General features: G+C 39.2%; 1 protein-coding gene across 3 annotated transcripts; it reads left to right on the plus strand.

Moving 5' to 3' along the window:
• Nucleotides 1-29: 29 nt before the first annotated feature.
• RMI1 (RecQ mediated genome instability 1) lies at nucleotides 30-13521 on the plus strand. 3 transcript variants are annotated; one of them, XM_059657027.1, is made up of 3 exons: nucleotides 30-178; nucleotides 10287-10383; nucleotides 11466-13521. In XM_059657027.1, the coding sequence occupies exon 3, from the start codon at nucleotides 11502-11504 to the stop codon at nucleotides 13350-13352; it is 1851 nt and encodes a 616-aa protein (XP_059513010.1). In that variant the 5' UTR covers nucleotides 30-178; nucleotides 10287-10383; nucleotides 11466-11501; the 3' UTR covers nucleotides 13353-13521. The 3 variants fall into 3 exon arrangements, with proteins under 3 accessions (XP_059513010.1, XP_059513012.1, XP_059513013.1); XM_059657029.1 differs by having other exon boundaries at nucleotides 165-294; XM_059657030.1 differs by lacking the exon at nucleotides 30-178 and adding an exon at nucleotides 1868-1886.
• The last annotated feature ends 11650 nt before the right edge of the window (nucleotides 13522-25171 follow it).

Here is a 25171-nt window from a genome sequence, read left to right on the forward strand (position 1 = left end):
GAAAGGGGCGTTTTCGGCCCGAAGAAATCTTTTGGGTTTGGAGGAGGGGCGTGAGCGCGCGGCAAATCGGGCGGGAAGAGGCCAAATAGCATTAGGGCGCGCGCCGTTTCGGTTCCTGTTTTCTGAGTCGCGCGGCCATGGAGCTGCTGTTGCACGTGGGGGATGGCGAGAGTCCCAGGTCGGTAGTAGGCTCAGACGAATGCCACCGTTTCCTCGGGCCACACTCGCGTTTCCCCCTCTCTCCACACCCCCCTCCCGCCCGGGCTGCCCGGCTGCGGGGCGAGCTGCGGGTCGGTAAGTGCAGTCCGCCCGCCCGCCCACCGGCCCGGCCCTCGCCGCGGACACCCGCTGTTGGTAATGGGCCGCAGCCCCCGTTGGGCTGGATCCCGGGGGATGCGGGCGGGTCCGCGGGGTTGTGGCGGTGAGCCTCCGAGTCTTGGAGAACTTGTCCCTCTGGTTGCGACCTTGAGCCCGCATGTCCGGGGGATCCAGGCGTCTCTACAGGGCTCCCCGTTATGAAGAGACCTTTCATTCTGTTCCTCTCTTTTTTCTTTTTGTCAATGGGGCCTGCGATGCGAGTATTCTGTAGTGCCGTCGCTGCATTTTATCTGAAATTTTTCTGGAAGTAATATCGCATTCATCCCAAGTGAATGCGAACATCAAAATACGCGTCCTGGTGGTTCACCTATTAAAGAGCTTACGGTGTGTCCAGGTATTCGGCGGTGATCAGAACATCAGAACCTCGCGGAGCGCCAGTGTTTCCGGTTTAGCTGTCCATCCAGTTTACACTCGCTTTGATTTAGGTCACTTCTGGGGCCCCTGCGCTAAGCTTGGATGGTCTCCTTTCTGAAGGTCTCCCCGACTCCTGCCAAACCCGGGAAATCGCCCGGCGTGGTGGTGCCCAGTTCTCACATCACCCCTTCTCAACCCTCCTGGCTTCCTCTGCAACCCCAAACTCATACTTTAAAAGTGTTGTAATTTACACATAAAGCTAGATCCACCATTAGCAGAAGACACTCATCTATGTGTATATTTGTAACGCCAATTTGCACTGATTCTTGATATTTTAACTTGATTTCCCTCTTGAGTAATTTACAAAATAGATGTAGCCAGCATCTATTTTAAATGGCTATGATTTCGTCTGTCCTTTATCTTTCTTTTACTTGCCTAATCAGGAAGAAAACTCAGAGGGAACTGAGGACTCCGTGAAGCAGCACTTACTGGCTGGGAGGACAGTTAACTACTGCGAGAGCATAGTTTCTGGGATTGTGGAGTTTACAAAAGGTCTCTTTAAGTCAGCGGTTCTCAACCTGTGGGTCGCGACCCCTTTGGGGGTCGAACGACCCTTTCACAGGGGTCGCCTAAGACCATCGGAAAACACATATATAATTACATACTGTTTTTGTGATTAATCACAATGCTTTCATTATGTTCAATTTGTAACAATGAAATTGGGGGTCACCACAACATGAGGAACTGTATTAAAGGGTCGCGGCATTAGGAAGGTGGAGAACCACTGCTTTAAGTGGTAGTATAGTTTTTCTAATGGTCCCCACCAGGAAGAGTGTATCATAAGTCTTGTTGAGAGGTAAAACTTAACTCACATTTTGGTTCTATGATACATAGTTTAGATTTTCATTAAGTGTACAAGAATTGATGAGTATGTGTTGGCTGGGAATACTTGGGTTGTAGACATCTGTCCATTGGGATTAGGATTTGCAACATTTAATTGAATCTATCATTTAAAATGTGGGACATTTCACTAACACGAATGGGCACTTTTAGGGGCACTGTACTAATGATGCTTTCTTTCAAACTCGTATTTCTGTCGCAGCCATCATTTTCTGCCTCGGTAAGTAGAGATGAGGAATGAACAGGAATGCAAAGTGAGCAGCCCTATCCAGGAACTTCTTCCAATTTTACTGTCTTCTCATTGGACCCTAATTGGTGCAAGCTGTTACCTTTTCTAAATGCCATTGTTGCATGTTTTTGTTTTTTCCCTTTTCCACTTGTTTTCTTTCTTGTCTCTTATAATTTATTGTAAGTTTACCCTTTAAACTACAGGAAAATCTGTCTTTTCACTATCCTTTCATCCTCTCTGGTTTTCAGCCAAACTATATCATTACCTTTGCTCAGTCAAGGACTTGCCAAATTTATTGATACATTCAATGGCTCCTGTTTTGTGTAATGAACTATATGATCACTTTGGACTTCCAATGAAATCAGAGCTACTATTACTTAGGTGGGATTTACTTTTATTTATTTACTTTTAAATATGCTACTGATTTTGAGAGAGAGAAAGAAAGAAAGATGTGAGAGAAACATTGATCTGGCTCCAACAGGGATGAAACCCACAACCTAGGTATATGCTCTGACTAGGAATCGAGCTGGAGACCTTTTGGTGCACAGACTGCTGTTCAACCAACTGAACCACACTGCCCAGGGTGGGACTTACTTTAGATAAGCTAATATAATTGAGATTGCACATTGTCTGTCTGGGTGATTATTTAAAATATCATAGCTAACATTTCCTGAATTCCCCACCATGTGCCAGATCTTGTGCTGGCAGTTTAATCATTATTTCAGTTCTGTGGGTAAGTTGTGGTTAACTTTGTTTTATGGATGAGGAAATTAAGACTAAGAGAAATTAAAGAACATGTCTGAGGTCACATAGCAGATTTGGGATTCAAACTCCTAAACCTATTCTCTTTCTGTTTTTTTTTTCTTACATTAGGTTATGGAAGATCCACAAATAGCTTCACTGATTACTTCTTTCTGATTTCAGTCATTACATATAGTTGAGCCCTCTTCCCCCCCCCCCCCCCCCAACTTTCAGAAAGTATCTTGAAGTCATTCCAAATGAATTAAAGCACAGATTACCTTTACTTTTTAGATGAAGGTAGTGGAAACATTGAATGATTTAAGTCTCAGCCATTTGTTGAATGCTATATACAGTGCCCAAAAGGATAGCACTTCTGCCTCTTTTTCTATTTTTAAAAAAATTAAAAGCCCTAGCCAGTTTGGCTCAGTGGATAGTGTTGGCCCTCAGACTGAAGGATCCCAGATTCCATTCCAGTCTAGGCTTTATCCTGGCCCTGGTTGGGGCTCATGCAGGAGGCAACCAACCGATGTGTCTCTGTCACATTGATGTCTCTCTCTGTCTTTCTCCCTCCCTTTCACTCTCTAAAAATCAATGGAAACATATCCTTGGATGAGGATTAATAAAAGAAACCTTGAAATATCTTCAAATATGTGAGGCTCATTGAAAATTAATCTAGAAATCAAATATGCTTAAGTCTTAGTGATGAATGATAGAATTTTCCTACTCTTTTCTTTCTGCTCAGTTCCTATAGTCAAGATCTCAAATGTAGATTATTGTGGTCAGCCAAGTTTAACATGCACAAAATATCAATCAAAGTGTGTTTAAAAATTTTTTCATGATTACAGAATTAGTGGGGATTAAGATATGTGTAGTTTTATAATTGGCCTTTTCTCTAACAAAATAAAATATGAACATGTCATTAAACTGGCCTTAAAAATGTTTTTTTAAAGATGCTATTATCTTACCTTTCATAGATTGTTGCTGTTTTTTCCCCCCACACTATAAAAACAATGATAAACACTCTGGCACATAAGTCTGTAATTTCATTCTTTTTTAAAAAAAATTAATTTATTTTTTATATTTTTCTTATTTATTTAAAAAAAATCTTTATTGTTGAGATGATTACAGATGTCCCTCTTTTCCCCCCCATTATCCGCCTCCACCCAGTTCCCGCCCCAGGCCTTCACCACCCTATTGTCAGTGTCCATATGTAATGCATACAAGCATATAAGATCTTTGGTTAATCTCTCTCCACCCCCACTCCTCCCTTCCCTCTGAATCTTTTTTTTTTTAATTAAATCTTTATTGTTCAGATTATTACAGTTGTTCTTCTTTTTTCCCCCCATAGCTCCCCTCCACCCAGTTCCCACCCCACCCTCTGCCCTTACCCCCCTCCCCCACTGTCCTCATCCATAGCTGTATGATTTTTGTCCAGTCTCTTCCTGCACCCCCCACACCACCCCCCAATAGACAGTCCACTCCCTTTCTATGCCCCGATTCTATTATATTCACCAGTTTATTCTGTTCATCAGATTATTTATTCACTTGATTTTTAGATTCACTTGTTGATAGATGTGTATTTGTTGTTCATAATTTGTATCTTTACCTTTTTCTTCTTCTCCCTATTCTTACCTTTTTCTTCTTCCTATATGAAACCTTTCAGCATTTCATATAATACTGGTTTAGTGGTGATGAACTCCTTTAGCTTTTCCTTATCTGTGAAGCTCTTTATCTGACCTTCAATTCTGAATGATAGTTTTGCTGGATAAAGTAATCCTGGTTGTAGGTTCTTGGCATTCATCACTTTGAATATTTCTTGCCACTCCCTTCTGGCCTGCAAAGTTTCTGTTGAGAACTCAGCTGACAGTCGTATGGGTACTCCGTTGTAGGTAACTGACTTTTTTTCTCTTGCTGCTTTTAAGATTCTCTCTTTGTCTTTTGCTCTTGGCATTTTAATTATGATGTGTCTTGGTGTGGTCCTCTTTGAATTCCTTTTGTTTGGGGTTCTCTGCGCTTCCTGACTTGTAAGTCTATTTCACCAGGTGGGGGAAGTTTTCTGTCATTATTTCTTCAAATAGGTTTTCAATATTTTGCTCTCTCTCTTCTGGCACCCCCATAATTTGGATGTTGGTACGCTTGAAGTTGTCCCAGAGGCTCCTTACACTCTCTTCATATTTTTGGATTCTTTTTTCTTTTTGTTTTTCCCGTTGGGTGTTTTTTGCTTCTTCGTATTTCAAATCTTTGACTTGATTCTTGCAATCCTCTAGTCTGCTGTTGGAACTCTGTATAATATTCTTCTTTTTAAAAAAATATATATTTTATTGATTTTTTTAGAGAGAGGAAGGGAGAAGGATAGAGAGTCAGAAACATCAATGAGAGAGAAGCATCGATCAGGTGCCTCCTGCACACTTCCCACTGGGGATGTGCCCACAACCAAGGTACATGCCCTTGACCGGAACCGAACCCGGGACCCTTCAGTCCGCAGGCCGACGCTCTATCCACTGAGCCAAACCAGCCAGGGCTGTATAATATTTTTTATTTCAGTCAGTGAATGCTTAATTTCTAGTTGGTCCTTTTTCATATTCTCGAGAGTCTCACTAGATTTTTTGATGGTCTCACTAAACTTATCGGCGGTTTCTAGAAAATTCTTGAAAAACCTTATAAGTTTGGTTTTGAACTCTATATCCAATAGTTTGCTTTCCTCCATTTCTGTCATTTGTGACCTGTTTCTTTGTCTCCGCATTTTTAAAAAAATATATTTTATTGATTTTTTACAGAGAGGAAGGGAGAAGGATAGAGAGTCAGAAACATCAATGAGAGAGAAACATCACTCAGCTGTCTCCTGCACACCCCCTACTGGGGATGTACCTGCAACCAAGGTCCATGCTCTTGACCAGAATCGAACCTGGGACCCTTTAGTCTGCAGGCCGATGCTCTATTCACTGAGCCAAACTGGTTAGGGCTGTCTCCGCATTTTTTATGTTTCCCTGTGTTGGTAGAGTGGCTTTGTGTGCTAGGTATCCTATAGGGCCCAGTGGCTCAGCCTCCCCAATTACTTGAGGTGGACACTCTTGGGGCACCCCTTTGTGGGCTGTGTGCACAGTCTTGTTGTAGTTAAGCCTTGATTGTTGTAGGTATCACTGGGAGGAATTGACCTCTAGGCCAATTGGCTGTGAGAATCAGCTGTGTCTGCAGTGGGAGAACTTCTGTGCTGAAGACACCCTTCTGGGGCAAGACTTGCTTCAGTGGGGCTTTGGTGCTCACTGAGTCTGCCCTCTGAGTGTGTCTCTTATGGATCTGAGGAGTTGTAATCTGGATGGGCCCACTCTGACTACTGGGTACACTGGCTCTTGGATCTCTAAGGAGGTGCTAATTTAGCCTCTTCTTGAAGTTACCCAGCAGGAGCTATGGAGAGATCTGCAGATTCCTCTTCTTTGTTTGGGGTTTGGAGGTGCCCAGATGAGGCCCAGCTGTGAAGCAATGCAAGCTGCTGTGGGGCCTTGGGCCTTCTTTTGGAAGTTCTGGGTCTCTCTGACCCAGCTACAGTTTGGTAATTTTCAGATTGCAAAGGGCCAGGCCTTTCATATGCAAAAGCCTCTGCTCACAGCTTGGGTGGGGTGGGGTCTCAGGGGATCAACAGGGCGGAGCAAGCAGCTATGGCTGCACCCCAGTCCTACCCTAAGAGGCCCCGAGTCTCAGTTTCCCGGTAATCGCTGCAAGCACCTCTGAGAGAAAGCTGCCTGCGAGGTCTGACCGATGCCAGACAGTCCAGTTTCTCCCCATATGAGTCTGGGTCCCCAGAGACTCGCCCAGAACTGGAGTTCAGAGCAGTCGGGAGCTTGAGACACCCTCCTGATTGAAAAAGACACCCGTGTCCTCAGTTGCCAGCCCTTTCCACGTGTGCCTCTGTACCTCTGCACTTTACTTCTGTACCTCCTCTGAGTCACAGTGTGCTTTTCTCTTTCCTTCTAGTTGTAGAATTTCCATTGAGCCAGCCTTCCTGTGGTTCTGGATGATGTCCGTTTTGTCTTTTAGTTGTATTTTTGAAGTGGTTGTGCAAGGCAGCAATTTCCGGTGTTTACCTATGCCACCATCTTGGTTTCTCCTCCTGATTGTTTTCTTAAGATTAATTTTGTAAAGTAAAAGAAGTGCATTATATGGTGCGAGCATTTCTTAATGTACAATTTTAAAAAATATATATATATATATATATACTTTTGAGGATTAAAAGCTGTTTTTTGTATGTGTGCTGATGGGAAATTGTACTGCCTTCGCTAACATCTTCCCTCTGAGTTGCTTCTACCTGCAGTAACTATGGTTACTCAATTTCCTAAGAAAGGTAGAAATGAAAACCTTAGGAATTATCTGAAGGGGAAGATGAAAATAATAGGATTTACTAAATTATTAATAAAGGGCTCAGTTATTGAAATGTAGTCTAAATATAATACAGATCCCACATGTTAATACTTTTTTTCATTTGATTAAAAATTTTAATAAGCTTTTCTTTGTAACCTGTAGAAAAAAAAATCCTAGTATACATAGAATTATTTATTTTTTGTTAATCCTCACCCGAGGATATTTTTCCATTGATTTTTAGAATGAGTGGAAGGGAAGGGGAAAGATAGAGAGGGAGAAACGTCAATGGGAGAGAGATGCATCGATTGATATGAATAGCCTACTTCTAGACCAATGATGGCGAACCTATGACACGCATGTCAGAGGTGACACGCGAACTCATTTTTTTGGTTGATTTTTCTTTGTTAAATGGCATTTAAATATATAAAATAAATATCAAAAATATGTCTTTGTTTTACTATGGTTGCAAATGTCAAAAAATTTCTATATGTGACACGGCACCAGAGTTAAGTTAGGGTTTTCAAAATGCTGACACGCCGAGCTCAAAAGGTTCACCATCACTATTCTAGACCATACTATATGTACTATACATGTTATGTAGGCCTCATTTCCATTCTCCACAGGCCATAGGTAGGTGGTGGTTGAAACATATTTTGGCCCAATTTTAGCAAAGAGTCTGTTTCTAGTTCTACCCTATAATTGGCATGTTGAACCCTTGGAGCTTTGGAGCTGTAGCCTACACACTGCTTTTAGTCCTTTTTTCTTTAGGTTTTTAGTACCCACTCAATGTTTCTCTGTTTTTGGCCCACAAAGATCTTATTCTTTGTTATGGAGTGTAATCTATGTATTAAAAGTTTTATTCCTGTATATCCTTCTAGAGGTGATTTAGGCATATACAAGGAAATAGAAATATGCCTGTTTTCCTTTCTTTTGTACACAAAAGTTAGCACACTGTTTTGCTTTCCTTAGCAATAAGTTAGGAAATACTTCCATTTAAATCTGAGAGCCAGTAATTATAATGATCTTAACTCCTTTAAAATATTATTCATGTAATTCTCACAACAACTATAACTACTTCTTTCAATTTTAACCATGTGTTAATAATATGACCACTTGTTTAGGGTGACAGAGTTTGTAAGTGAAAAATAATTGGCACCACCCTAACTGGTTTGGCTCAGTGGATAGAGTGTTAGCCTGCGGACTGAAGGGTCCCAGGTTTGATTCTGGTCAAGGGCATGTGCCTTGCTTGCGGGCACATCCCCAGTAGGGAGTGTGCAGGAGGCAGCTGATTGATGTTTCTAACTCTCTATCCCTCTCCCTTCTCTGTAAAAAATCAGTAAAATATACTTAAAAAAAAATTGGCACCATAGTTGTACTCTGAACCACTAGATTACTTACTAGTACTGGCTCTCCTAGCTCTTTTATTTTAAAAAATTGTTTACATAATAAAGAAACTTTACTTTTTAACCAATAAAAGAAACAAGTTCTTGAGTTGTCATCTAATTTTGTGTAAGGGAAACTAAAAGCAGCCCAAATAATTATACTACTATTCATTGTTCTAACACTTAGAAAGTATTATTTTAGGCTGGGTGATGCTTAATAAAGGTTACAAGTAACTATTTACTCCTTTTTTTAAAAACAAACAAACAAATAAACATGTATGTTTTTATTGATTTTAGAGAGGAAGGGAGAAGGAGAGATAGAAACATCAACAATGAGAGAGAATCATTGATCTGCCGCCTCCTGCATGCCCCACACTGGGGATCCAGCCTGCAATCTGGGCATGTGCCCTGACTGGGAATCGAACCTTGACCTCTTGATTCATAGGTTGACGCCCACCCAATGAGCCACCCAGGCTGGGCTATTTACTACTTTTTCATAGATAAAATCCCTGACCTCCAAGAGAGCTAGCTGTAGGCGGAAAAAATTTAACCCCTTTTTCTTTCTTCAAAAAATTGTATTTTTTTAAAACTACATCTAAGAAAGAAAAAGTCAATACTGATATGTTACTTGAGCTAAAAGACATAAGGAACCAGACAATGTATATATTGATTAAATTTCTAAGAAATACCAGGTAAAAAATGAAATCTTTGGACAAGTTTTAAGTTTCTACAGAGAAGTAGCATTTGCCATTCGACTTAAAATGAAGACCTACCATATATAATATACAGAAATAATACCTTTCACAAGCAATAGCTTGAGCTTTGCTAATGGTTCATATCCCATTAAGGCATTTAAAATGCCAATCCATGGAACAAGTACTTCGCTCTTCTTATCTATTTATGCAGTAGTTTTCATAGCTATCTGCCTGAAGTCCCAGGCAAGGCCAAAAGTTATCCAGGACTTCATCCCTGTTCTGCCAGTTAGGCATCTACAGATGCCTAACTGCTTCATCCCTGTTCTAGACAGTGGTTCTCAACCTTCCTAGTGCCGCGACCCTTTAATACAGTTCCTCATATTGTGGTGACCCCCCAACCATAAAATTATTTTCGTTGCTACTTCATAACTGTAATTTTGCTACTGTTATGAATCGTAATGTAAATATCTGATATGCAGGATGTATTTTCATTGTTACAAATTGAACATAATTAAAGCATAGTGATTAATCACAAAAACAATATGTAATTATATATGTGTTTTCCGATGGTCTTAGGTGACCCCTGTGAAAGGGTCATTCAACCCCCCAAAGGGGTCGCGACCCACAGGTTGAGAACCGCTGGTCTAGATGGTTATCTTTTCCTGGTTATCCTCCTCCGCCTCAGTGCTGCCACTGCCATGGGATCCCAGAGCCCCAGCTTCCTTGGCCTTGAACTCTTTCTCCTTCTGCAGGCAGTGCTGTTTAATTTCAGCCTCAGCTGCTTCGGCCTGCTTCAGCCTCCAGTCATTTGTGGGCCTTGGACACCTTCTGGGTGGTCCACTTCGCCTACAGATGCCTTGCGACTGGCCACAGAGGTGGTAATTCTGAGGCCTAGGTGAGCAGACTAACTGGGCCAGATTTGCCCTGGGTCAGCTGACCTAACTGCTTAATATCTGTACCTGGGCTGGTGCTCTGCCCTCTATCCTCTCTCATCTCCTTTAATTTTTAATAGTAACCCATGAAGTAAGTACTATATAGACAAGGAAACAAGCTTAGAGGGTATAAATTTCTCATTGTCACTTGCTTTTGTTCATCTCACTCCAAACCTCATTTTTAAAATTCTGTATTACCTATACTCTACCCTGATCGATAACAGGGATCTGAAAAATCATGCCTTCAAACTCTTACATTTAGGAAAATAGGCCAGTGATTCTGCGGCTTCCTCATAACCTTTACTGCTTCTTGTCTTAGCTCCTGGGGCTATTTCTGAGCAGTAGAAGTTACAAGTACCCCACTGAACAACCAGTTCCAAGTCCTATCATCAAATCCTATGTTCCTGCTCCAGATGGTAAGTTTTCTTATGGATGTATTAAAACTTTTATAAATTTTAACTCTTAGATTTTTTTAAATATATATTTATTTCAGAGAGGAAGGGAGAGGGAAAGAGAGAAATATCAATGAGAGAGAATCATTGATCGGCTGCCTCCTGCACACTCCCTACTGGGGACAGAGCCTGCAACCCAGGCATGTGCCCTTGACTGAAATTGAACCCAGGACCCTTCAGTCCTCAGGCCGATGCTCTATCTACAGAGCCAAACCGGCTAGGGCTAACTCTTAGATATTTTTATCTGTAGAAGGAAAAAAATAATACTTTTGTGAATATAGGGTCGGTTAGTCTTTACTGTTTTGCTTCTGTTTTATCATACTGAGAAAATCAGAAGTAAATTTACCTCATAGGACTATTGAAATTATTTAGCTAAACAAATAAGATGCTTTATGTCAGCTCAGAATTTATTGTTATTTGTTTTAATTTTATCCTTCGACTACATATTTCAGTGCTGTATGGTCATGCACAATGGTATGTTTTAATAGAGTATGAATTATAGCTATGAAAATAATCTTAGTGAATATTGTTTCTTTTTTTTCTATTGCCTGAATAGTTAGGAGGTTGCTTTTATTAGAATTTAGAATATTTCTGAAACCCAAACTCAGATATTGTTTTAAATTATAAACAATAAAATTGGATAATTATATTAACATAATAATTACTATTTACTGTGTGTCTTTCATAGATCTGACATTATGCTTTAAATGTTATGTAATCCTCACAACAACCCTGTACGATAGATGGTTACTGTCGTATTACAGATGAAAAATCTGAGCTAGAAAAGTTAAGAAATTTATAATAGGTCAGAGAAGTAATTTGGCTAAATTAGCTTTCAAAGCTTTTGCTTTTCTCATAATATACTTGTTGTATTTGAATTTTGGATGTGTAGAAAGTGAAAGAATTTGAAGATGCTGAAAGTGAGAAAAATCAAAAGGGTATGGTTATGCCTGTTTGTGCATTGTGCATAACTAGGCAACATTTAAGTTGAACTATAATTCTAAACACTGAATTATAATTCTTTTGCTTTTGTTTTTTGTTTTTAGGTAACAGATGTATAATATTTCTTTTATTTAAAAGAAATGAGTGTAACTAGTGTTGCATTAAGAGTTGAAACCTGGCTTTTAGCTACATGGCATGTTAAAGTACCTGTAACGTGGTTGGAAGCTTGTATTAACTGGATCCAAGAAGAAAATGATAATATTAATTTGAGTCAAGCACAAATGAATAAACAAGTTTTTGAGCAATGGCTCCTTACCGATCTGAAAGATTTAGAGCATCCTCTTTTACCTGATGACATTTTAGAAGTCCCAAAAGGAGAGCTGAATGGATTTTTTGCTCTGCAGATTAATTCATTGGTTGATGTAAGTCAGCCTGCATATTCCCAGATGCAAAAGTTGAGAGGAAAGAATACTATGAATGAGTTAATTACAGCTGAAACACAAGTAACCCAAAAGCCTTGGGAAGCCAAGCCTTCACGAATGTTGATGCTACAGCTAACTGATGGAATTGTACAAGTGCAGGGGATGGAATATCAGCCTATTCCAGTTCTTCATAGTCATCTTCCTCCAGGCACAAAAATTTTGATACATGGAATCATTTCTTTTCGTCTTGGTGTTCTCTTATTGAAACCAGAAAATGTGAAGGTGTTGGGAGGAGAAGTAGATGCTCTTTTAGAGGAATATGCCCAAGAAAAAGTACTTGGAAGATTAATTGGGGAACCTGATCCTATAGTTTCAGTCATACCAAATAATTCTAACCAAAACATCCCTAGAAATACAGATGATCTAGAGCTTGTATTAGAACCTTCTGATGAAGAACTCTTGGCAAGTCTTGATGAAAATGATGTGTTTGCAGCAAATAATGACACCTCCTTGGAAAGAAGATGTTTCAGCATAGGTAGTTCCTCAAATACTATTCCCACAGGACAGTCAAGTTTTGAACCAGGACTTGTTATTTCTCCAAGACCAAAGGAGAAACCACCAAATCAATCTGTGCATCTCACAGATGGGGAATTAGATGACTTTTCCTTAGCAGAGGCCTTGCTTTTAGAAGAAGCTGTCCAGAAAGAACAAATGGAGACTAAAGAATTGCAGCCATTGACTTTGAACAGAATACCAGCTGACAGTATAGCAAGATCTTCATATAAGCCTAATACTCTGAATAATTTTTCTTTAATTGGCAAAAATGGAAATGATAATTGGAATGAAAATAATTTATCTGAACAAATGACTGATGAAGACCACAACAATGGTGTTTTTTCAGTTAATCATAATGTATCCATAACCCATGGTTTTTCAAATAAAGATAAGAACTCAGAGACAGATAATAAAGTGAAACAAACCATCCTCAGTTCAAATGTACATTCCTTAAATAATACAATATTAAATAGAGAACGGGTCAGAACTCCAAAAAGAAGTTCACAAATTTATAATGGAAATGATCAGTGTTTACAGAATTATTCTTTAAAATCATCAGAGAACAGCACTAAATTTTCTAACACCATGGATTTGTATTCTCCACCCTTTATCTATTTGTCTGTTCTAATGGCCAGCAAACCAAAGGAAGTTCTAACAGTGAAAGTCAAAGCCTTTATAGTAACCTTAACTGGAAATCTCTCAAGTTCTGGTGGCATTTGGAGTATAACAGCAAAGATTTCTGATGGAACTGCATATCTAGATGTAGACTTTGTAGATGAAATACTTGCTGGTCTGATAGGGTTTTCAGTAGCAGAGATGAAAAAGTTAAAAAAGGACCCTCTTCAATATCAGAAGTTCCTGGAGGGTTTGCAGAAATGTCAGCGAGATTTAATAGATTTGTGCTGTCTAATGACTATTTCATTTAATCCCTCTTTGTCTAAAGCAATGGTACTGGCATTGGAAGATATTAATGTGGAACACCTTGAGAACTTAAAGAAGCGATTGAATAAATAATTTACTAAAATAATATTAGAAAACAATGAAATAGCTAGAATTATATTTGTCCTTTTATTTTTGAAACTTTCTGTTCGTAAAAGGTAAAAGGAAGTTTCACAACTTATTTCAATTTAAAAGTGTTTAATGTTTGTTTAGGTTTTTTAAATAAAATTTTTTATTAGATGAATTTGACTCCTGTTGAGAAATTTGTTTTCCACTTATTTCATATAAGATGATTGCTAGAATATTGTATTAATGTTTACTGATGTGTCATATTGTTGAAAGTTAACAATTTTAAATAGATAGTTGTATTTCTGATATATTGAGTACTCAAAACTGTTCAGGGGTTGGGAATATCTGGCCCACAGGTTGTATGAGGCCCATGAAATCAAAGCCAAACCATGTAGGGTGAGTTAATTAAATGTTTGACCAAATATGGCAGGCTAATTTTTAAGTTGATAATTTTGTATGGCCTGCAAATGATGTTATAAATATCCAAATGGCCCTTGGCGGAAAAAGGGTTCCCCACCCCTGGTTTATATTATATTTAGGAAAATATAAACCAGTAAATCAGAATGTCAGGCTTTCAGATGCAAATTGTCTTACTGGTTTTTATTTTGCTGATTTTAAATATTTGTCTGGTATATCTAAGTTAAATATTAGGTTTACAAGATGCCATTTCAGAGAATATATTGAAATGTTAAAAAAAACCCCTTACTTATAAGAATCATTTATTTTTAAATGACATATGGAAAATTTCATTAAGGTCCAGTAAATATTTCCTCTTTTTTTGGATTAATATAAGGTATTATCCCCTTTCTGAATTAGCTCCACATATTTAAGCCTCTCTAGTTACTTTTGGAAGTGCTTTTTTTTTTTTTTTTTTTTAAATATATTTTACTGATTTTTTACAGAGAGGAAGGGAGAGGTATAGAGAGTTAGAAACATTGATGAGAGAGAAACATTGACCAGCTGCCTCCTGCATACCTCCCACTGGGGATGTGCTTGCAACCAAGGAACATGCCCTTGACCGGAATTGAACCTGGGACCCTTCAGTCCGCAGGCCGACGCTCTATCCAGTGAGCCAAACCGGTTTGGCAAGACTTTTTTTTTTTAAAGAGAGATTGTTTACCATTTTTCCATTTTGCTATTAAAAAAGCCACATTTGAAAGTTAAGATTATTTTTATTAATCTTTGTCTTTAATATTTTTTCAAACATTTTTTTTCAAACATTTTTTATTGATTTCAGAAAGGAAGGAAGAACGAGAGAGATAGAAACATAAATAGTGAGAATCATTGATCGTCTGCCTCCATACCCCTTATTGGGGATCAAGCCTGAAACCCAGGTATGTCCCCTGACTGGGAATTGAACCACGACCTCCCGGTTCATAGGTCGGCATTCAGCCACTGAGCCACACTGGCCAGGCTGACTTGAATATTTTCAAAGTGTCTTGAATTTCAAAACATTAAACAAATACTTAAATAATAAAATGGAGATTTAAAAAAAAAATATATATATATTTCTTTATTGATTTCAGAGAGGAAGGGAGAGAGATAGAAACACCAATGATGAGAGAATCATTGATCGGCTGCCTCCTACACACCCCCTACTGGAGATCGAGCCCGCAATCCAGGCATGTGCCTTTTGCTGGAATCGAACCTGGGACCCTTCAGTCTGCAGGCTGACGCTCTATCCGCTGAGCCAAGCCGGCTAGGGCGATGGAGATGTTTTTTTAGTTAAAATAATGTAATAGGACAATATCTGGAGGATAAATGCATATACAAAAATATATCAACATAATAGAAAAATATTTTTATAATTTTTTGTTGTTTGAAAGATGACAATCAGAATTCAAGGAACAACAGATTTTGCTGATGTATGGCTTCAGACAATCATTGATCTGGTTTGTTGTTTTGTCACTAAATTAGTTTGCATTCTCTTCCATTTTATATAAATGGCATGATATAATGTGTATTTATTTGTATTTGGCTTCTTTTACTCAGTATAATGGTTTTGAGGTTTATCCAGTCATACATCAATATTTCAATCTTTGTTGCTGAGTAGCAGTGCATTGTATGGGTGTACACAATTTGTTTATTCACTCACCTGTTGATGAATATTTGAATTATTTTCAGTTTTTGGCTATTGTTAAAAGCTGCAGTGAACATTTGTCACAAAGTATTTGAGGGGTTGAGAAGCTAGTGCAAAAAAATAATAACAGCTAGAAGACAATTTGGCAACAAGTTGTGTTAATTAACATTTGTGTTAATATACACTTTCATTTCTCTTGGGTACACACCTACAAGTAGAATGGCAGGATCATATCGTAGATGTAGGCTTAATTTTATAAGAAACTCCTGAACAGTTTTTCAAAATGATAATATTATTTTCATTCCTGTGAACAGTGTGTGAATGTTTTTATTTTATTTTTCTTTTTTTTTATTTTTATTTTATTTTTCAATTACAGTTTACATTCAGTATTATTTTCTATTAGTTTCAGGTATGCAGCATAGTGGCTAGACAATCACGTACTTTATAAAGTATTTCCCTTGATATTTCCAGTACCCGCCTGCCACCATACTTAGGTATTACAATATTATTGACTATATTCTTTTTTAAAAAAAAATATTTTTATTGATTTCAGAGAGGAAGGAAGAGGGAGAGAGAGATAGAAACATCAATGATGAGAGAGAATCATTGATTGGCTGCCTCCTGCACACCCCCCCACTGGGGATTGAGCCCACAACCCGGGCATGTACCCTTGACCGGAATCGAACCTGGGACCCTTCAGTCCGTAGGCCGACGCTCTCTCCACCGAGCCAAACCGGCTAGGGCTGACTATATTCTTTATGCTGTACTTTACGTTCCCGTGACTAATATGTAACTGTCAATTTGTACTTAAGAGACTTATTTTAAATAAATGTTTACATAGGTACTTCATTTTTGTTGTGAAAATACTTAAAAATATATGTGAGTAAAGAAAACAAATCACTAAAAATTCTACCACAATATATAACGAATTAACATTTTGGGATATATTCTTGTCTTTTTTACACTATATTATTTTTAATAAAAGTTATATACACTGCTTTATTTTGCTTTTTCCCTTTAACATGGGACTAGCTTTCTATTTTACTAAGTGTAGCGTTATACCATCATTTTAAATAGCCATATAGAACTCCATTGCATCAATTCACTGTACACTGAAAACAGCCTTTTATCTGTTGTTGGACCTTTAGGTTGTTTCTACTTCTCATTTTTATAAATAACTAGAGGCACAGTGCATGAATTCGTGCATGGGTGGGGTCCGGCTGGCCTGCCCTGATTGAGGCTGGTGGGCCGGGCTAGCCAGGGGGAGGGGATGTGGGTGGTTGGCTGGCTGGCCCCGCCCCCCCGTCAAACTCCTAGTCAAGGGGACAGTTTGCATATTAGGCTTTTATTATATAGGATAATATAATGGTCATCGTGCAAATTGTATATTTTTTAAAGCACTTTTTAATCTTTTAATTATTTTTAATCCTCAACCTAGGATATGTTATTTTTAAAAAATATATTTTATTGATTTTTTACAGAGAGGAAGGGAAAGGGATAGAGAGTTAGAAACATCGATGAGAGAGAAACATCGATCAGCTGCCTCCTGCACACTCCCTACTGGGGATGTGCCCGCAACCAAGGTTCATGCCCTTGACTGGAATCGAACCTGGGACGGTTGAGTCCGCGGGCCGACGCTCTATCCACTGAGCCAAACTGGTCAGGGCTAAAAAGACTTTTGATACTTGTTGCCAAATTGTCTTCTAGCTCTGTTATTATTTTTTGCACTAGTTCTGTAGTCCTTGGGCATATTGCTTAACTTTTTGAGCATTAGTTTTCTTATCCATAAAGTGGAGAGAATGTGAAAATATTAAAAGCACTTAGTCCAGTGCCTTACACATGGTAAGTACTCAATGGTAGCTATTAGAACTTTTTTTAAAAGTTCTTCCCATTCATGTTTCTATCTGGAGTTTTTTTAAGAGTGTGTCACTTCTCAACCCCTCAAATACTTATACAGGGTATTATCATAAAAAAGGTCTTTGTCGCCAGAACCCGTTTGGCTCAGTGGATAGAGCGTTGGCCTGCGGACTCAGGGATCCCAGGTTCGATTCTGGTCAGGGGCATGTACCTTGGTTGCAGGCACATCCCCAGTGGGGGGAGTGCAGGAGGCAGCTGATCGATGTTTCTCTCTCATCGATGTTTCTGGCTCTCTGTCCCTCTCCCTTCCTCTCTGTAGAAAGTCAATAAAATATATTAAAAAACAAAAAAAAAGGTCTTTGTCAATCTGATCATTTATTAGTATTCTTTTGTGAATTATCTTCCTTGATGGTGGTCTTAAATATTTTTTTAAAATTGGGATGAACAATAAGACACCAAGTTTTCAGATCAGTCTAATAATTAGGAGTGGAAAATAGATGATTGTCCCATAAATAAATTCAATAAGTTTGGTATTTTTCGTTACATGTGAATTCATTTGGTTAGTATTCATTGTAGATTTAAGATTTAGGGCAGTAGACCCACAGTACATTAAAAAGACTACTCAATATAAATCAACTTTAAATATGTATGTGACATTACTTTTCCATGATGGCCTGGTTCTTTATGTCACTTTTATGGGACCTCAATGCTAATTGAAACACAGCTAGCTACATAACCCCACATTAATTTTTACCTCCAAGAAATATAAATTGACAGATTGTTCCTGGTGATTTTACATGTGAACATTGTTAAATGTTATCAAACTATTTACTCAAGAACTTTAAAAAATTTTAACATTTAACTCTGAATGGAGGTAGGGGGTGGAAGGAGAATTGGAAAGAAGTGTATTGAGTATTTCTGTTTTGGCTTTATCTTTGGGGTTTGCAAACTTTCAGAAGGGAGGACAAATTCCTGACTCTGGTCTTTCTATGATGGAGTAAATGTAGCTAAGGGCATCAAGAAGTTACCTCCTGGCCAACTTCTCCCAAGCTGTCATGCATATGCCAAAACAGCAATCCTTCCCTCTCCTACCATTTCAGAGATTTAAGAAGTTAATCTATTAAAATGCTTTTATATCTCAATATGAATTATAGTAATTAGGCTCAATTTTTAATCCTTAATAAGGTTGTTCACTGATGGTGATCAAGTGCTAATAAATGGTGCATAGCGTCATTTGGAAGAGGCCAAGTCTGTACCAGTGTCACAGGATGAACTTCGGGTTTTGAAGTGGTAGTGTTAGAGCATACATCCTTGACAATTGCCTAATTTCTTTGAGCCAAAACTGATTTCTCACTAGTAAAGTAGGGGTGATGATTCATAACCTGTAGTTTTTGTGAGACTCAAATGAAACAGTCTGTAAATGTCTTGCACAGTTAATCACTATTATCATTCTGGTACCAAATTTTGCTGTGTTCTCACATGGAAGTAATAAATCAAAATTAGGATTGTAGGCCATTTACAATTTTCCTGTATATTTGTTTGGCTAGTTCAGAAGGTAGAGGATGGATTTTAACAGATCAAAGTTTAAACTTAAAATTCATAAAAGCTTATGTACTAGTAGATTTAAATAATGTTCATGCAGAGTCAAATAACATATTGAGTTATGTTTCCTTTTCTATGAGTTCTGTGTCCCAATACTTGAGCCATTCAAAAGAGAATGTTCCTGAAGCCAGGTTAAAATGGAATCGAACTCCCCTTTTAAAGCCTCAAACTGCCACTGGGCTCCGTATAGTGGTGTGCTAGTAAATGTTTTGGCCTGGCCTGTGGGATCTGGCTGAAACCTGTTCTCCGACATCCCCCGAGGGGACCTGAATTGCAAGAGGGCACAGGCCAGGCCGAGGGACCCCACCGGTGCACAATCAGGGCTGGGGAGGGACGTGGGAGGTTGGCCAGCTGGGGAGGACCTCAGGAGGGCTCCAGGGCATGTCTGGCCCATCTCGCTCAGTCCCGATCAACCGGACCCCAGCAGCAAGCTAACCTACCAGTCGGAGCATCTGCCCCCTGGTGGTCAGTGCACATCATAGCGACTGGTCTACCGGTCGACTGCCCCCTGGTTGTCAGTACACATCATAGTGAGTGGTTGAGTGGCCTTAGCATATTAGCATATTACGCTTTGGTTGAATGGTTGACCAGACATTTAGCATATTAGGCTTTTATTATATAGGATATATACACTGAGTGGCCGGATTATTATGACCACCTGATGTTTGTAGGCAAATTACCTATAATTTCGCATTGAAGTTGCTAGAGGGCCAGACCATTATAAATAGGGAAGCAGGTTTACCATGACAGTAGAAATGATTTTTCCCTGAAGATATGGGTAAACAACATGAATTAACAGCCTTTGAATGTGGGATATATGTAATAATCTCATAATCTGGCCACTCAGTATATATATATATATATACACACACACATACACACACACTAGTATATTTTTTTGACAAAGGATGTGTAGCACACAATTTATAAATTATAATAAAATATAAAATAGTCTTATAAATTACATATAGCCAATTGATTCTCCCAGGATACTCATTTTTGTCAAATTCTTTTTAAAAAAATATAGTTTATTGATTTTTTACAGAGAGGAAGGGACAGGGATAGAGAGTTAGAAACATTGGTGAGAGAGAAACATCGATCAGCTGCCTCCTGCACACCCCCTACTGGGGATGTGCCTGCAACCAAGGTACATGCCCTTGACTGGAATCGAACCCGGGACCCCTCAGTCTGTAGGCCGACGCTCTATCCACTAAGCCAAACCAGTCAGGGCTCATTTTTGTCAAATTCTTGTATTCGTAGCCAACCTATGTTTGCAACCATGATTTGACAATATTTGTGCTATTAAATGTACTCTTTTCCTTCTTGTGTTAGGGGTGTTTTCACATGCTGTTCCCTCTGGAAAGCTTTCTCCTCTCCTATTCCTTTTTAAAATTTAGATAGTTTCTACTTATGCTTTAGATTTATATTTAAAAGTCACTTTCTTAGAGATATTTTTCTGCCTCATTGCAATAGGTAGGTCTTATAAGTACATTTTTTTTTTTTTTTTACAATTTTGGTTCACTTTTCTTTCTATAGCTGTCCCTTATGTATTTATCTGAATGGACATGGTCCTGAACTGCAACAAAACAAGGTATTCACCTGAGGGTGCACTTAAGGTGTGTAAAACATATAGGTACCCAGTTCTCTTACTCTTTACCATGGGAGATTCTGACTCACCAGATCCCTGGAATGGAGCCTGGCATCTGCAGGTTTAACAAGTCCAGATGGAGATTTGGAATCTCCTTGGAACTACCGCTGCGGGAATTATAGTTATGTCTGTGCAATGCCTGAATCATTAGTTTTTTAATATTGCAGTTACTGGGTGTGTGTATGTGGAGAGGCCCAAGTAAAGCAAAACAAAATGCCATAGAAGAAGATAGTATCTTGCCTCTTATGTCACGTATAGCCTAGTTAATAAAACCACTGGAAGACAAAAAAGATTCTGACAAAGGGAGACCATTCTGGATTTGGGTTGGTTCAGGAAGGCTTCAGAAGGAGACCAGTCCCAAATGGAAGTCTGAAAGAAGTGTTTGGTATTTGGATAGTCTTTGGACGAGTAGAGGAAAGGAGGAGAGAATGTTTTGTAGCAGGGGAATAACATAAGAAAAGACAGACACATTTTGAACCTGACTTTTTCAGGAGATGTTAAGGAGACTTGGCTGCCTCATTGGAGAGGAGGATTCATCAGGAAATTGCTTAGAAGGGGGAAGTCCTGTGATGAAGATTGCTGGATGCCAGGTGAGATGTTAGCACTTGAAGTCAGACATCCCTGGACTTGAATCCTGCCTCCAATACTTGCTGTAACTGATTGTAGACAAACTTTAGATGTTTATCTTCCCTGAGTCTGTTTTATTATATAAAATGGAGTTAATACTTGCTACCCCTGAGGGGTATCAAGAGGCTGAATGAGACAGTAGTGCTTGGCATAGTGTAGCCCCCAGCATATGGAGTTATGGCCATTATTGATCCAGCATGCTAAAGGTCACTGCTGAGGGTCCTGGAGCAGGGCAGTTGCAGACTAGCAGTGATAGGCTGTGAAGGTGAACACAGACGTAGAGAAGGATGGACATTCACTTTGGTGAGAAGGTAATTCAAACTGGACTTTTGGCATCTTTAAGAGTAGTGTGACAATCTAGCCTTACCACTTCTGGGTGTTCTGTGTCACTGCCTGGGACCGCATAAAGCTGCTGAGTACCTGTCATGCTTGGCAAATCAGTGCTCTTGCTACTCTTGTTTCGGTTTTCTAAAACCCTCATAGGACAAGCAAGTGGTGAATTGGAGGCCCATAAAAATAGATCCCTTACATTGAGTACAGGCCCGTTTTACTTGCATTCCACGTGATTATGAAAATAAAAAATGAAAACTAGGATTTTCAGACTGAGTAACATACCTATTGTTATATCTTTTCTGAAATTTGTTTTCATTAAATAATGAATAGTTTAACTACATTTGTAAGTTTAAAGAATGATGGTACAGCCCTGGCAGGATAGCTCCATTGGCGCATTGTCTTGTGCACCAAAAAGGCTGCAGTTTCGATTCCCAGTCAGGGCACATACCTATGTTGCAGGTTCAATTCCTGGTCGGGGTGCACACAGGAGGCAACTAATAGATGTTTCTCTTTCATATCGATATTTCTCCAACCCGCCCCTCTTTACCTCTCTCTGAAATCAATGAATATATCCTTGGGTGAAGACTAAAAAACACACAAAACAACAACTATGGTACAACAAATATTGGTGTCCCACTCAGAGCTTAAGAACTAAAATGTGCCCAGTACTTTATAATTCCCCAGAGTGCTCCTTCCCAATTCCACTTCCCTCCTTCAGAAGGAACCAATATTCTGAAGTGTGTATTTAACATTTTCTTGCTTTTCTCTTTAATTTTATCACTCTGTATGTAAATGATAAGTTGTTTAGTGTTGAATGTTTTATAACTTTATAAAGATGGAATCATGTGATATATACTGTTCTATTTTGTGCTACCCCCACTGCATCCCCAACATTGCATTCCTGAATTTCATCCATGTTAATGCACGTAGCTATAGTTTACTAATTTTGCTGCATAATATTTCATTGAGGGAAAAGACTACATTCTATGTATCCATGGACATTCAGGTTGTTTCCAGTGTTTTGCTTTTACAAATGTTACTGTGAACATCTTTCTACATGCCTTGGTGCACATGAACAATCTTTTTTTGGGGGGTGGGGGGGCTATATGCTATGTGTCAGGATTAGGTTGGGTTGTACCTTCTCTTTATTATAATAAATATGTACAACAAAGATAACTGTATTTTGAGCGTACTGACTTTGGATATCAGAAGGACAGGCAGATGTCCAACTGACAATTGGAAATATGGACTGCAATACTAGTCAGGACAAAAGATTGGTAGAAAAGATTGAGTAAAATTCCCAAAGGAGAGAATGTAGAGAGAAGAGAAATTGACTGTGGACATAACCAAAGCGAATACTTACATTTGGAGTCAGAAGGATAAAGAGGAATCAGAATGAGAGGTAGATCTGAGAGTGAATAGCATTATAAAAAAATCACGAGAGAAGATAATATGAAAACTTGTTGACAGTGACTTGCTGTAGAGTCTGAGGAGGATGAGAGCTGAGAAAAAGCTGTTGGATTTAATCCTTTAGTGATTATCAAAAGAGATTTTTTTGCACATGATTAGATGGTGAGGAAATGGAGACCATGAGAAAGAAACTTTGGGGTTTTTCTTTTTAATGCCTGCTTTTAAAAAATAAAAAAGGGGGAATTTGCCGGGAGCCGGTCCATCCTTGCTGTTTCAAGGGACCTGGCATATATGGCATACTGTTCTTAAAATGTTTGCTCACCTTCTTGGCACTATGTGTTTTAACCAAGGTCTCCTCTCTGAGAAAGGTTGTTTCCCCAGGTAGGGATTGTCCCCTGAAGTTAGGGAGGGAATAAAACCCCTCAACTAAGTGCCAGGCGGGTAATTAATCACTTTAACTACGAACAATCATGCTTAAGCTACATAATCTTTACTCCCTGAAATGGAGATAAACGCCCTAACCTTTGTAATAGAGATTGATAGGATTGAATCAACTGGTATAAATATAGATGTAACAAGACAGCAAGACACAGAACTTAGAACACAGAACTTAGAAGACAGAACCAAGAGAGACAGAACCTAGGCACGGAACCTACACAGAACGTTCTCTAGAAACAGAAGAACTTCGCTGGAGAGAACATGGCAAAAGATCCTGGACAGAAACTGGCCACAGAACCTGGAGACAGAACCTAGCGAGAGAACCTGGCTGAAGAACCTAGAGACAGAACCTGGCTATAGAACCTGGATAGAATATGGCAAGAGAACCTGACTAGAACCTGGTGACTGAACCTGGCTGGAGAACCTGGACAGAACCTGGCTGGAGAACCTAGCGAGGGAACATGGCTACAGAACCTGGCTGGAGAGCCTGGAGAGTCTGGCTGGAGAACCTAGTGAGAGAACTGAACCAGAACTTTGCTGGAGATCCTGAGCAGAACCTCTCTGGAGATCCAGACCAGAACTTGGCTGGAGATCCTGGCTAGAGATCCTGGCTAGGCTGCTGATCAACTGAACGCTGTCTCCGTGTCATTCCTTCTTCGCCAACTCCGCCTACACCTTTGGGGACCCCTGGACCTGCTGGGGTTGGACCCCGGCACTCCTAGACCTCAGACTCCTTGAGAATACAAACCTAGTGGAATACCTGGCACACAATAGGAGATTAATACATGTTTGCTGGAACTAAAATTAACTGTCTTATCATTGAATGTGCATAACTACTGTTGTTCCCATTTTATTTTGAAGAAATTGAGAAAGATCAGTTCAGTAACTTGATAAAAAGGAATAAAGCCAGGACTCAAGTTCAGGACACTCTGTCTCCAAAGTAATAAGGTTCTTTCCATTAAGTCATGCTGCTACAAACCACCTGCTACTAAATGAAGAAAAACCCTTCTGCGTTTTATTCTAATTACAAAATTGACAAGACTATTCTATATGTGTAAAATGCCCTTCTATTCCCATCTCCTTATTCTCTGCAGATAATCTTGTTTATTCCTTTAATCAAAATGTGGAGATGATTCTGCATCAACACTTCTTTGCCTCTTCCTCACCCTCCCTTTCTTCACTACTGTCACTGAGAAAGAGGTTCTGGGTGACAGATTTTCCCACCCTAGAACATTGGCCCAATTTGTCCATAACCTCGCAGAAGCTCCAGCCCTGGTGAACACTGCTGTGACTTACTTGAAGCCTCACTGGCCCCATTTTGGCACTATATTGTCAGGGTTGAGCTGGTTCCTCTGATCCCTGCTGAGATCGCCACAAACTATCCAAGCTATAATTAGTGCTCAAACTAGCAGCTTCTAACAGCTCAGTTAAGAAAGCTGGTGCTGAATGGTTTGGAAGTGTGGATGTGGTTTTGGGGGTGTTTTTTTTAAAAAATAAATATTTATTATTATTATTATTATTATTATTATTATTATTATTATTGATTTCAGAGAGGGAGAGGGAGAGAGAGAAACATCAATGATGAGAGAGAACCATCAATCAGCTGACACCCCCCAGTGGGGATTGAGCCTAAATATCAGGCATGTGCCCTGACTAGGAACTGAACTGTAACCTCCTGGTTCATAGGTCGATGCCCGGCCCATGCAGGCCGGGCTGGAATAAAGAAATAAAGGTTTTATATTGCTAGATCAAAGGCAAGCACCGCATCATTGGCTGTGTTTTAAAGGCAGTTTAGAAATCAATCTTTAACATCTGATTATATTTGGTTTA

This window comes from Myotis daubentonii, chromosome 11, assembly GCF_963259705.1.
Source record: "Myotis daubentonii chromosome 11, mMyoDau2.1, whole genome shotgun sequence".
Taxonomy (NCBI): Eukaryota; Metazoa; Chordata; class Mammalia; order Chiroptera; family Vespertilionidae; genus Myotis; species Myotis daubentonii.